This window comes from Pygocentrus nattereri, chromosome 23, assembly GCF_015220715.1.
Source record: "Pygocentrus nattereri isolate fPygNat1 chromosome 23, fPygNat1.pri, whole genome shotgun sequence".
Classification (NCBI taxonomy): Eukaryota; Metazoa; Chordata; class Actinopteri; order Characiformes; family Serrasalmidae; genus Pygocentrus; species Pygocentrus nattereri.
The window spans coordinates 11027575-11040462 of NC_051233.1; the positions used below are offsets into that span (position 1 = coordinate 11027575).

Consider the following 12888-nt stretch of genomic DNA (forward strand, 5'->3'; position numbering starts at 1 on the left):
TCATCAGTGCTTCATTCATTTATTCATTCGTTCTGTTACTTGATCATTGTTAATCAGTCCATATAGTATCACCTTGAAATGGTAAATCTTTGTAGCTGTTATAAAGGGTCTGATGCATATACATTTTTGTATTAATCCATCTGTATGCCGAAATGATCTAATGTAGTCATTGCTTTTGTGCAGGTGAAGCTAGTGCAGCACACATACTCATGTCTGTACGGAACGTTCCTGTGTAATAATGCTCGCGAGCGAGAAGCTCGAAATGTCTACAAGCGGACCTGCTCCGTCTGGTCCCTGCTCCGCAGTGGCAACAAGAACTTCCAGAATTTTCTCTACATCCCCTGCCATGATATGGTAAGTTTGAAAAATGCACAAACTTAAAACTTTAATTGAATCGGTTACATTCTCATCTTCTCATTTTCAACACATAGAATTATCTATCTGTCTATTTTGCTTTGAATGCTACTATAGTGCTATTTCAGAAAAGCTAAAGCTCCATACTTCTGTGCCAGCAGGATAATTCCTGAGTCTCTGCTTGGAATGTTAATTAAATTTTTGGGGGCTCAAAAAACATGTCATGCAGTCAGAAAGCTCATCGAGTTCATGAGTCTAGTAGTGGCCCACATTTTTACTTTGCAGTTTGACTGACAGAAGGCTAACTATTAGTAGAGAAATGTTTATTAATGTTGATCTCTTTTGGCATCAGTTAGACCTCACAGAAAAGAATGTAACTGTGTTATTAAAAGGTGGCCTCTCATGACCATTAACCTCTATGGCAGGTTCTGCAGCCAGTGTGTCACACGCGAGCCCTGCAGTTGTGGACTGCTGTTTACCTGCCCACCTCATCCCCTTGCACAGCAGCTGAAGATGCCATGGAAATCTACATAAGCCCCTCCTCCCAGGGGGAGGAGCTCACATCTCGCTCACTTGATAGGTCAGTATGCCTGCCATTCCTGTTAAGTGTGTTTGAAGAACTTTCCATTTTTAATGATTTTGGTGGGGTTTGTTTGGCTTCTAAAGTGAGTTATGAAACAAAAATTAATATTCATGTGAATATTGCCTATATGAGGATAATTCTTTATTTAAAAAATGTTTCCCAAAAAATGCATACTATGTCCAACATTTTACAACAAAATGGTCACCAAAATCTGGGGGGATATTGATGAAAAATCATAATGTTCTTTTAGTTCAGGGTGATCCACCTCAACCAAAAGGTTTTCATTCTAATTAAACAAGAGCATGCCTGACTGTGTTGACTCAAGTAATCTGTTTTCAAATCAGATGCTCTCCTGTTTGATTACAATGAAAACCTCTTTTGTAAGCAAGGTTAGGCACCCTTGCTTTAGCTTTTTGAAAAAGTAATTATCTGAGGATTGTCTGCCCTTTTGTGGACACCTAATGTAGTGCAATCAAAAAGGTTTAAGAACTTTTTTTTCTCCCCTTCACACAGGCTTCCTAAGACACGATCAATGGACAATTTGGTGTCCGCTTGTGAAAATGGAGTGGCCCTGACTCGGACCTCCAGCGACCCAAACCTCAACAAGCACTGCCAGGAGGGACGGCCACCTCTGGAGCCGATGACTGGCCAGGGAATCGGTTTAACGGACAGCCCGGAGGACACCTCTGACACTGGACTGGGCAGCGAGGACCAGGAGGTGGAGATCTGTGAAGAGACCCCGCCCTCAGCATCTCCTGAGCCTAGTGAAGATGGCTGCATGGACGTGAGCGTGGAGCCTTGTTTGACCACACAGCCTTTGCCGTCCTTGTCACACCCCGTAACGTTAGACCAGGCTCCTCCCACACCGCAAGTCCTGCCAAATTTACACCAAGCCCTGCCTCAGACCACCAGTCCTCCCACCCCACCTTCACCACAGGAAGAGCATGCCAGGACTGCTAATGCCACTCTCTCAATTGCTACTACAGCAGATCTACTTGGTGCTCAAGTGTGTAATGGCACTGAGATGCTGGAGTGCACCAGCGAGCCGCTTAGCTTCCCCTCACCTAGTGCTGTTGAGCTTTTGGCCATCAAACAGCTCCCCTCTCTTGCCTCGTTGGAGGATTCTACAGAGACACTGACAGAGCAGGGTCCCACCCAGCCCGAGCTGCAACCTGCACAGAAAGTCAGTACAGGCAAGGCCCAGGTACAAATTGATGAAAAGAGGACTCAGAATGGTAAAAGCACTGAGCTCATCCCATTAAAGGCCACAGCGCCCCCTGCTGACTATACACGTGCAGCACGGCGTCTGATCTCACAAAGCCAGCTGACAGACCTCTCTCTGCTGGGTTCACACTGGGACAGTATGCAGGGCTTGGTCCAGTCAGCCTGCGGAGGGACCCTCCAGCAAAGTGGCATCCATGGCCGCCGCCTGGCTAACAAGCTTCTCCGAGTCCAGGGAGTGAGTTCCAGCAGCAGTCAGTGCTGTCCCCCTCGGTCTCCTGGCAGTCCTGTCCAGTCTGGCTGGATCTCTGCTGTTAAAACCACCAGCTATACCGCGCTCTATGCTTCCTCATCGTCAGCTTTGGGACCCTCCTTCCGTCAGATCCTGCCGGCAGCCCACATTTCACCTTCTTTGGGCGGATCGCCAGGACCGTTTCAGGCTCCCACATACCTCGATGACGACGGTCTCCCCGTGGCAGTGGATGCCGTTCAGCAGCGTCTGCGCCAAATTGAGGCCAGCTATAAACAGGAAGTGGAGGTGCTACGGCGGCAGGTCAAGCAGCTGCAGATGAAGCTGGAGAGCAAGCAGTACTGCTCGCCCCCATCTGAACCTGATGTTGATTATGAGGACGACATTGTGAGTTTCTTTAAGTTCACTCATGACTATGAAATTTACAATGACTACACAGGCATTTTAATAACTTTTTACTGTTCGAATCTCAGTTTCTAAACAAATAATTATTCAATTGTCCAAGTAAAAAAATATTTCATATTGTTGCGATTTGCTTATAATGTGGAGCCAGCATAAGAAGTGACCAGTACTTTGGTTGAGTAGTGATTTATCTTGGTATTTTTGGCAGATAAGATTAAACATACTACCAGTTGATCTAAAGAATAATAACATGCACAATTTACACTACACACATTTGTTATATTTTTGTTTGATATATTTCCATATATAGTTGCACTTAGATGCTGCCATTTCACATTTAATGTGAGATGCCACGTTTGATGGTGTCAGAAAATGTACTTAAAATTTTCAGTTTTTATTCCAAACCACGCATGCCTTTTCAAATACTTGGCTAAACATATTACTTTAAGTTTGGTTGTTCATGTTTTAATTACCCCACCTATCCAAAATACTAAGCTCCAATGTTTACTTGTATTAATACTATGTGTGTATTCATAGCAATAAGCTGTTTACATCAGATAGTTTCTACTTCTAATCTGTTATGTATTAAACTGTCCTGTCTGCTTGTCACAGACTTGTCTGCGAGAATCAGACGACAGTGACAAAGAGGACTCTCTGTCGGACCACAGCGAGGACCGTCTCAGTGAGGGCAGCTGGGACCGTGTGGAGAGGAAGGATACCGAGGTCAGCCTCCCTCATAGCCTGCTGCAGGTTTCTGCCTTTCTGCTTTTAGTATGGCACTGATCTGAGACCAGCTGTCTTTACTCTAATACAACTCTAAACTGTTAAGAGAGATCTCAAAACTGACCTCAGATCAGCGGCTGCTTGTTTCTGAAAGCTGCTCATACTTGCCACCCCAGGCCGCCTTTTACCGGTTTCACAAGTAAGATCTGAGCCTGGATGTTAAGGACATTCTCTTTTTCACCCTCTTCTAGGTTACTAGATGGGTACCAGACCACATGGCCTCGCACTGCTTCAACTGTGACTGTGAGTTCTGGATTGCCAAGAGACGCCATCACTGCAGGTGAGAGGTGCTAAACAGAAAGTGCGTTAACAAATGATTCACATGATGATCGGTTCATATTCGTCATTATACAAATAAGACACATTGTTAATAGCTGTTTTCCTGATTCTATACATAAACATTGATTTTAATAATATTCAGTAAAGTACGTGCTGATTTATGTTTTTAAAAATGAAAAATAGAGGAAAAAACTCAGATTTCAATCACTGTTATAAGATCAGATATTTGCACTGCTATATACTGATGCATCCTGGGTTATTATCGTTGGTTATGATGATAAAGAAGTTAAAACAGAAGGTTTAAAAACACAACTTAAAAGATGTTTAAGGGCCATAAAACGAATGAAAACAAAATACTTTTACTTAGCATAGCTTGGCATAGTGTTCTTTTGAGCTAATTTAGCACTGCAAAACTCGAGCTCCACCCTAGTTTAAAATATTTACCATACTTAAAACTAAAACTGAAACTTGGTAGCAGTTTTGATTTATAAAAAAACAAAAAACTCAAACCATTGATGTGCTCTAGTGATTAACTGAAACAAACTGAAATTGAAAACTAAAAAAATCAAATGAGAAAACTTTGAAAATGAAATAACGCTGGATGTGTGACTTTCCTTGTGCATCCACAGGAACTGTGGGAATGTGTTCTGTAAAGACTGCTGCCACTTGAAGCTGCCCATTCCGGATCAGCAGCTCTACGACCCGGTGCTGGTGTGTAACTCCTGCTACGACTTGCTGCTGGAAAGTCGCACACGTGAGCTCCGCTCGCAGCAGCTCAAGAAACCCATCGCGACAGCCTCCAGCTGAGCGTGCCAGTCACATCTAGTCACACTGTGGGCTGCATAGGTGCCCTTAGAGGTGCCTGATGTTTTTGGCAGAGGTGCCCCCTGCCCACACTGCTTTGTGAGGGAGAGGATGATGAGGACTCATGGGGGTCGTTATGAGCTGAAGTGCTGGGACAAAGGGGCAAAGACTGGACAGACAGGCGGAAGAAGGCAGTCCAGAAGAGAGAGAGGTGTTGTGAGGTTTTTAATCTCGTGTAGGTGAACTGACAGATCTCTCTGGTTGAGGAGAACTGTTGGCTACAGCCTGCCAGCGTCCTGCTGGCTAACGGCATCAGTCCACCAGGGGGCGGCATAGCTTAACTAAAATGTCCAACATTTGAGACTGAAAGGGCCTGTTTCATCTCAAAACCTGTTCACCTCACCAAACCTGTTACCCTATTGAGACCTGTGCATCATGGTTACACAGATTTAGCCCTTTGGAGCTTATGTACACACAAATATACGAACGCCTCACACCTCAAAGGACAATCTCTTGCCTGCCCTTGAAGCCGGTGACTCCGAAGCCTTGTACTCATCCTACCTGAGGCTTACTGTTTAAAGAAATTGAAAACAAAAGAAATTGCTGCTGCTACAGTATTTAAAAGAATTTAATTTTGTATCCTTACTTTTGTGCACTATAAGCTGTTGTAAATTTGGAGGGAAATTGAGACCAAACCCAAGCAAAAGGGAGAGAAACCTGCGGTTTGTTTACTCGCTGTGGTCTGTTCTGGTGGGCTGTGCCTGTGCTAAGCTTGAATGTAGTGGGTTTTTTTTTTTTTTTTTTTTTTTTAAATAGTGTTTTGTATGTTTGTGGGAGTTACTAAAAAGACATGTTGCCATTTGACACTGATCTGAGGCCAGTTCAGTCTGTTCACTAAAAGTGATTAAAGTGAGGGCTTGGTTAGGAGGAGCTTGTCTTAGATCAGCGCAGAAGCGTTTCTCTGTGAGTGAGAGAGCAGTAATCATCACCATACACATGCATCTGGTGGGTCGCGTGCTTGTCCCTTTCTGCTCTGTGTTTCAAAGACAAAAAAAAAAAGTTATGCACCACATTTTTCTGGACACTAAGTGAAACCGTAGCAATGTTGTACTGTTCCTCCTAATCAACGAATGACTAAAATATACGGTAATAGAAAGTTGCACGTTAAAACGAGAGCCATTTCATTGTTTGGACATGGTTAATGTTTTATTTTGTATTTGTCTCTCATTTTGAACATTTCACAATAGCATTATGTACTCAAAACCATGATTTTTTTTTTTTTTTGCTTTTATTTCTTTTTCTATCAGAAATGGTTCCTTGAGGTTGCTGTATGTTTATTGTTTAATGTTCCTTGAAATAATAGTGCCATTTATTTTTCTTTTTGTATGATTTTTTTTGGCCTTCTTTTCTCATAGAATACACCATGTTACTTATCAGTAACAATCTAACACATTCAGAGGTACAAATAGTTAGCTAGCTAATGAGTATTTTCCTGAGCTTCCGGTCAGGTTCTGCAATGTCTAATGGCTTAGTTTTCTTTCAAATGGATGATGATGATAATGAAGGAACATTTTTGATTTAGAACATTAAAATAATGAACCCAGAAATGTAATATATAGTTATCTGTACTAGTGGCTAAAACTTGTCACTTAGTGAATAATTGTTGTAAAGAAATGCACTGTTCAAGTCAAATCCCATGGGTTAAATAAAAAAAGAGATGTCTATGAGAGCTGCACAGCGATGTTGTTGATTTTTTTTTTTTTTTTTTTTTTTTTTTATAACAAAATAAAAATTAAAAAAATTTTATTTATTCAATATAACTGGTAGAATACTTGATTGCTAGTAACATTCAATAGTCGCAGGCCTAAAACAAGTTAGCTTTAAGAAAAGGGCATAACTGTGTTTATTGTGGGGGGAAAATTTGTTGGACTATATCATGTTCATCATGATTGTTTGGGGGGGGGCATGAAAAAGAATTTGCCTTAAAATTTTAAAAATATGTTGGAAGGAACTTCCGAGCTCCTCCCAAGGGTTGTTGTGTGCACATACTCTGTCCTGACACCTGTTACATCCAACAGCTCTTCTGAAATCAAAGGGTTTTAACAGGACATTTGTCCACCCTTTGCTGATATAACAACCTCTACTGTAATATGGGGTCACCAGTTTCATCTACGAAGATAAAACTTGGCTGTGTAGCCAAGCGAGCTCAGAGCTCGATGTGAGGAAGGTGTAATAGGATGTCGTTCCCTTGGTTTGAAAATCAAAAAAGACAAAGTCTTGCCTTTTTAAAACTACCACCTTGTCCCACCCTCATCCATTCCTTCTGGATGAATGTCCTTGTAAGCGAGTCAGACGTTTACTGTTTATATTTCACAGTTCGCAGTACTTTATTAGTCCCAAAAAGGGCAATTCTTTTGCAGCCTTCTCATCCATACTCACGACTATACATATATATATACACACACACACACACACACACACACACACACACACACACACACACACACACATAAAATGTGTATTATTATTTTGTAAAAAATACTGATATTTGTCAGTGGCTCCCAAACTGGCCATTAATACTGTATTAAAACGGCCAATTATTGCTGTTATACTGATTAGAATCGTAGAGAGCTTATACAAATAGGCTCTCGAGATGAGGGACATCTGAAGCATCTTTCTTTTAACCTGTGCTAAAACGTGATTGTAACTACAGTTTTTGACTCATTGGAAAATATTTGAGTCTCCTGCATTATGTAAGTAGTGTGCACCTGATATTTGCTCATGTCATTAAACATGTATGATTGCGTCAGAATGAGGAGGCATGTTACTAACAAACAGAGCAAAAATGGTTTTGGCAACTGTAATATAGCGTGTTACAGAGGCTACTCAAGCAGTCCACTATAGTCATGGTAGCCAACAGGCCTGAGAACAATGTAAACAGACAGTCTAGCCTTCATGGGGCAGCATTTTTCATGCCATGCTGTCATGCCTTAAACAAATATTTAACCATAGTAAAAAAGAATGGGACGTGCTATCAACATCATTTAAATAAACACACCTGTGCCATTTGCACAGAACTTACAAAAAGTCTCAGACAGTTTAGGATTACTGACCAGGCTGCAATGTAACCAGAGTCCCCCCTCCAAGTCATTTTGTGTTTCTTTTGGTTCATTCTTCATGAAATTTACATACATTGTAAAGGGAAACAGGCAATTTCAATATGTCAAAAACAGAAAAATGTCAGGCATAACATTGTGACCACTTCCTTGGTACTGCTGTGTGTGAACCACTCATACGAGCACAACACACACACCACCACCACATCAGTGTTACTGCAGTGCTGAGAATGATCCACTACCCCAATAGTACCTGTTCTGAGAGGCTCTATGGGAGTCCAGACCACTGAAGAATAAGGTAAAAGGGGCTAACAAAGTATGCAGAGAAACAGACGGACTACAGTCTGTAATTGTAGAATTACAAATGGGCAATGAGCGTAGAAACAAGGAGGTGGTCATAATGTTATGGCTGATCAGCATATACACTATATTTCCAAAAGTATTTAGTCACCCATCCAAATCATTGAATTCAGGTGTTCCAATCACTTCCATGGCCACAGGTGTGTAAAACCAAGCCCCTAGGCCTGCAGACTGCTTCTACAAACATTACTGAAAGAATGGGTCGCTCTCAGGAGCATGGTACCATGATAGGATGCCACCTGTGCAACAAGTCCAGTGATGAAATTTCCCCACTTCATGGAATGGGTTTCCCTGGCCGAGCAGCTGCATCCAAGCCTTACAAGCCAAGCGCCGCCACTGGACTCTAGAGAGTGGAGACGTGTTCTCTGGAGTGACGAATCACGCTTCTCTGTCTGGCAATCCGATGGATGAGTCTGGGTTTGGTGGTTGCCAGGAGAACAGTAATTGTCTGATTGCATTGTGCCAAGTGTAAAGTTTGGTGGAGGGGGGATTATGGTGTGGGGTTGTTTTTCAGGAGTTGGGCTCGGCCCCTTAGTTCCAGTGAAAGGAACTCAATGTTTTAGCAGACCAAGAGATTGTGGACAATTTCATGCTTCCAGCTTTGTGGGAACAGTTTGGGGATGGCCCCTTCCTGTTCCAACATGAGTGTCTGACCTTGCAAATGTGCTTCTAGAAGAATGGTCAAAAATTCACATAAACACCCTTGTGGAAAGCCTTCCCAGAAGAGTTGAAGCTGTTATAGCTGCAAAGGGTGGGCCGACATCATATTAAACCTATGGATTAAGAATGGGATGTCACTCAATTTCATATGCGTGTGAATACTTTTGGTAATATAGTGTGTGTGTGTGTCCTGAAGACCAAAAAAAGTTCATTCTTTTTTTTGTTTTTGCATGTTTTCTTAGATTCAGTGATTAAAAATCTTTAATCTTTAAAAAATGTTTTTAAGAGTTACAAGGGCTAAATGGCACCCCAATCATAGAATCACCTGTCTGTTCTCAGGCCCCTCCAGTACTGTTTTTGATGTAGCGTTTTGAGGGTTTTTGTCTTGCTTTCAGGCCTGTCTTAATTAATTATCCATCCATCCATTTTCTAAGCCGCTTCTCCGTCAGGGTCGCGGGGGGTGCTGGAGCCTGGAGAACCCGGAGGAAACCGACACAGACACGGGGAGAACATGCAAACTCCACACAGAGAGGACTCCGGTCACCCAGCCGGGGAATCGAACCCAGGCCCTCCTTGCTGTGAGGCGACAGCGCTACCCACCACGCCACCGTGCCGCCCTTAATTAATTATCTGACTGGAAAACATTAAAGCAATCTGGCAAACCTGCTTGCGGAAGGTGTCTGGTACCGAGACTAGCATTTAACTAACAGCTATACCGGTAGAACTACAAAGTCATTGTGTCTTATTTTCGTTTCTTTGTCTTTTGTTTCACTCTGATTTCCTGAATTCACAGAGCCACTGGCCCCTGAGATTACATTCTGCACTTGAGACTCATTGTTTGCTCTTTCTTTCCTAGGCACCAGTCAAAAGATCAAAGGAAGATGGATGCATGAACAACACGTGATAAATGGATTATGGATGAATGGCCAGTTTCTTGTAATAAGGTTAAAGACATGCCTGTTTGTAGAGGCTATCAAAGGTTTTGCGGTTCATGGCACAAGTTCAAGTGTGCGCTATGGCCTATTTTTAAAAAGACAGTGGGATTTTGGAATTTCTCTTCCAATATCACCATAGACCCTTTCACTGCCACTTTAACTAGACAAGAGCAGGGAAAGTGAGAGTAACAAGAGCTTAAAAGACAACTGGTTTTCATGCAGTAGATGAAAATTGAGAAGCAGTGTCAGGGTGAAGAGCACTTCATGTGCTTTGAATGGGAACATGAAATCTTACCATGTGTATGGCTTGATAAATCAAGGACCAGCAAAATCAATGGGCTTCTATGGAAAAATTAAAGAAAGTTTTGTATTTCTGAGAGTCTGTGTAACATGATTTTCATCGGCAGCTCAGAGTGTTTGTTGCTAGTTCCACAACACTTGATGATCTCCATAATTGCACTGAAGGAGCCGTGAGTGCAGTGACACCCGACATGCTCAATTGAGTATGGGATGAATTTGACTATGGTGTTGATATTGTCTGTACAGCTGGAGGAGGTTCATACTGAGCACTTGTAAAATGACATAATACACTTCATGCTCAATTAAACCATATACAATTTACTGCATTGTTCTGTAATGATTTACAAGTGAAATAAAGCATTTTGAATTAATCTGCATAATGAAACATAATTACACTCTCTTTTAATGAGTGATTGCAACACATTATAAATTAGATTACGTCTAATTCTCCTGTCCCTGCCCCCAAAATGTCTGTGCATTGGTATGTAAATTTATATGGGTTCCATTTGATGTTTAGTAATGATTTTACAATGGACTGTATGCCTTTTAAAATATTTTCATTGTTTTGTTAAAAAAAAAACCTATAGACAATACTATGGATTGTCTTAGACCATCTTATATCCTCCAACATTTAAAAGACTGATTACTATTATTATTATTCAATTTAAAATCTAATTTAAAAGCCAAAAGCCTGTAGAAGGAACAGCCACCAGTTGAATTGCTTTTAACTTTAAAAAACATAAACTGGCTGCCTTAAAATAGTACGTTAACAGAGGAGCGATCTTTGTTTCACGTTCAGTTAACATCTTCTTAAATGTTTATTTTTTCTTAACTTCATTCTTAAGAAAAGAGTTACGAGAAATTATTGTTCTTCAAATAACTTAAGAAATCTATTTTCTTTTCTTAACTATTAAGAATAATTCTAAGAATAAGTGGTATTCTTGAAAATGTTATGTTCTAAATGTTTTCTTAACCTTACGACAGCCTCACGCTTGTCTTAGGCTGTAAGAGTAGACGAGGTCAGCAATTTCTTATGGCCACTGGCCCTGCCCATCCTCATCCGTCAACACACTGATCATACTAACCAATTAAGATTTTTTTGCTGTTGCCTGTTTCCTCCACCATCACCTCTAGTTTGATGTTTTTCCCCCATTTGCTGTCCTCTGAGTGGATTAAGGTAAATAAAGGGAAAAACAATTAGTACTAAATTAATTTATGGTACATGGTAAAATGCGTCATAGCGTACATGAGAAAACAATGAAGATTTTCTTATGAAAAGAGATTTTCTTCAGAATATCTTAAAGTAATTAAGTAACTTCAGGACTTCTTAATTTGTTTTTTGAGAATTGAATTTAAGAACTTTCTTATGAATTTCTTAGTTTGTCTTAAGAACCTTCACAAGTTTTTTCTAAAGAAAGCTTTCATGAATCCAGTTACTAACTTTTTAAGTTAAAACAGTGAATCATTTTTACAGTGTAGTGCCAGTGTTCATGGTGTATATACATAACAGAAGCAGAGGGCCAGATCAGGTTCTTTAGGAAACATCTCAATGCATCACAAAATCTCTTTGTGTATGATTCAAAATTACAGTATATGTATGACCGGAGAAAGCATTTACCCAGCGGTGGGCACAGGAGCAGTGACTGTTTCAGTAGTTACTGTTTCAGTAGTGACTGTTTCAGTAGTGACTGGTTTAGTAGTGACTGTTTCAGTAGTGACTGTTTCAGTAGTTACTGTTTTAGTAGTGACTGTTTCAGTAGCTACTGTTTCAGTAGTGACTGTTTTAGTAGTGAATGTTTCAGTAGTTACAGTTTCAGTAGTTACTGTTTCAGTAGGGACTGTTTCAGTAGTGACTGTTTTAGTAGTGACTGTTTCAGTAGTTACTGTTTCAGTAGGGACTGTTTCAGTAGTTACTGTTTCATTAGTAACTGTTTCAGTAGTTACTGTTTCAGCAGTTACTGTTTCAGTACTGACAATTTAGGGTCATTTTGAGCAGAACAATTTAAAATCGCTAGCCTGCAAATGACTAGCAAACAATGTAACACAGAGACTGCAGTCTAAATTCCTGCTATAAAATAAAGGGGTGTGGCTAAAAGAAGCCTATGGACGAAGGCCCAAACCCATTTCACCCCTTACCACTTAGCCCTTACACTGTTAGAGATAAAGGTGCTGTGCAGGTACGTTTTTCATTCATCAGGGTACAAACTATGTAAATGTTCCCTCAAAGGTACAACAGTGATTTTAAGGTTCAATTGTGTGCCCTAAGTAACTTTTTCCCAGAGAAAAGTACATATTTGTACCTTTTCATAACCTGATGTTTTAAAACAGAACACTGAAATAAAAAGCCTGGAGAGGAGACAGGGCATGGAGTCAATACAACTTAAGAAATATCATTTTAATGGAATATGGTACTATTATGTTCCCTGACTAAAGGTGCTGAGGTGTACCCTTGAGTGTACCACCCCAGTGACCAGAGGGGTACTGCCCCACTCTTCTGTTTCGTGTGTTCACGCCTAGGGGTGGGGTGTCCCAATTCTTGTTGAGATAGAGGGGTAGGGTGAAGTGATGGGGTACATGGCCCTCTAAAAAGAAACAGAGTGTTTTGAGAAAAAAAAGAAAAAAACTGTAAGATGGCTGAACTAAAGAAACCCACAAATGTGAATATTTTCTCCAATAAAAAATATGATAATCATTGTATTATCTTATTTCATGTGGCTTCAATGTATTATGGTCCTTTTCTTCATAACAATCATAAAAATCACCAGCAGTTTGCTGATGCCTTGGCAGCTAGCTAAATTCACTGCAGCAGTTACATTCTGGCAACTCAGGCATCACAACTGC

General features: G+C 40.8%; 1 protein-coding gene across 10 annotated transcripts in view; it reads left to right on the plus strand.

The window, feature by feature from the left end:
* mtmr4 (myotubularin related protein 4) overlaps window positions 1-6411 on the plus strand; it is a 94022-nt gene extending 87611 nt beyond the window's left edge. For 9 of the 10 annotated variants that reach the window (XM_017725134.2, XM_017725131.2, XM_017725132.2 and 6 more), the window contains 6 exons: window positions 184-354; window positions 780-934; window positions 1451-2795; window positions 3423-3560; window positions 3785-3873; window positions 4502-6411. In XM_017725134.2, coding sequence (XP_017580623.1) covers window positions 184-354; window positions 780-934; window positions 1451-2795; window positions 3423-3560; window positions 3785-3873; window positions 4502-4679 — 2076 coding nt within the window. In that variant the 3' untranslated portion in view covers window positions 4680-6411. The remainder of the gene's footprint in view (window positions 1-183; window positions 355-779; window positions 935-1450; window positions 2796-3422; window positions 3561-3784; window positions 3874-4501) is intronic. The other variant, XM_037533248.1, reaches the window with a different exon arrangement.
* Window positions 6412-12888: the final 6477 nt, after the last annotated feature.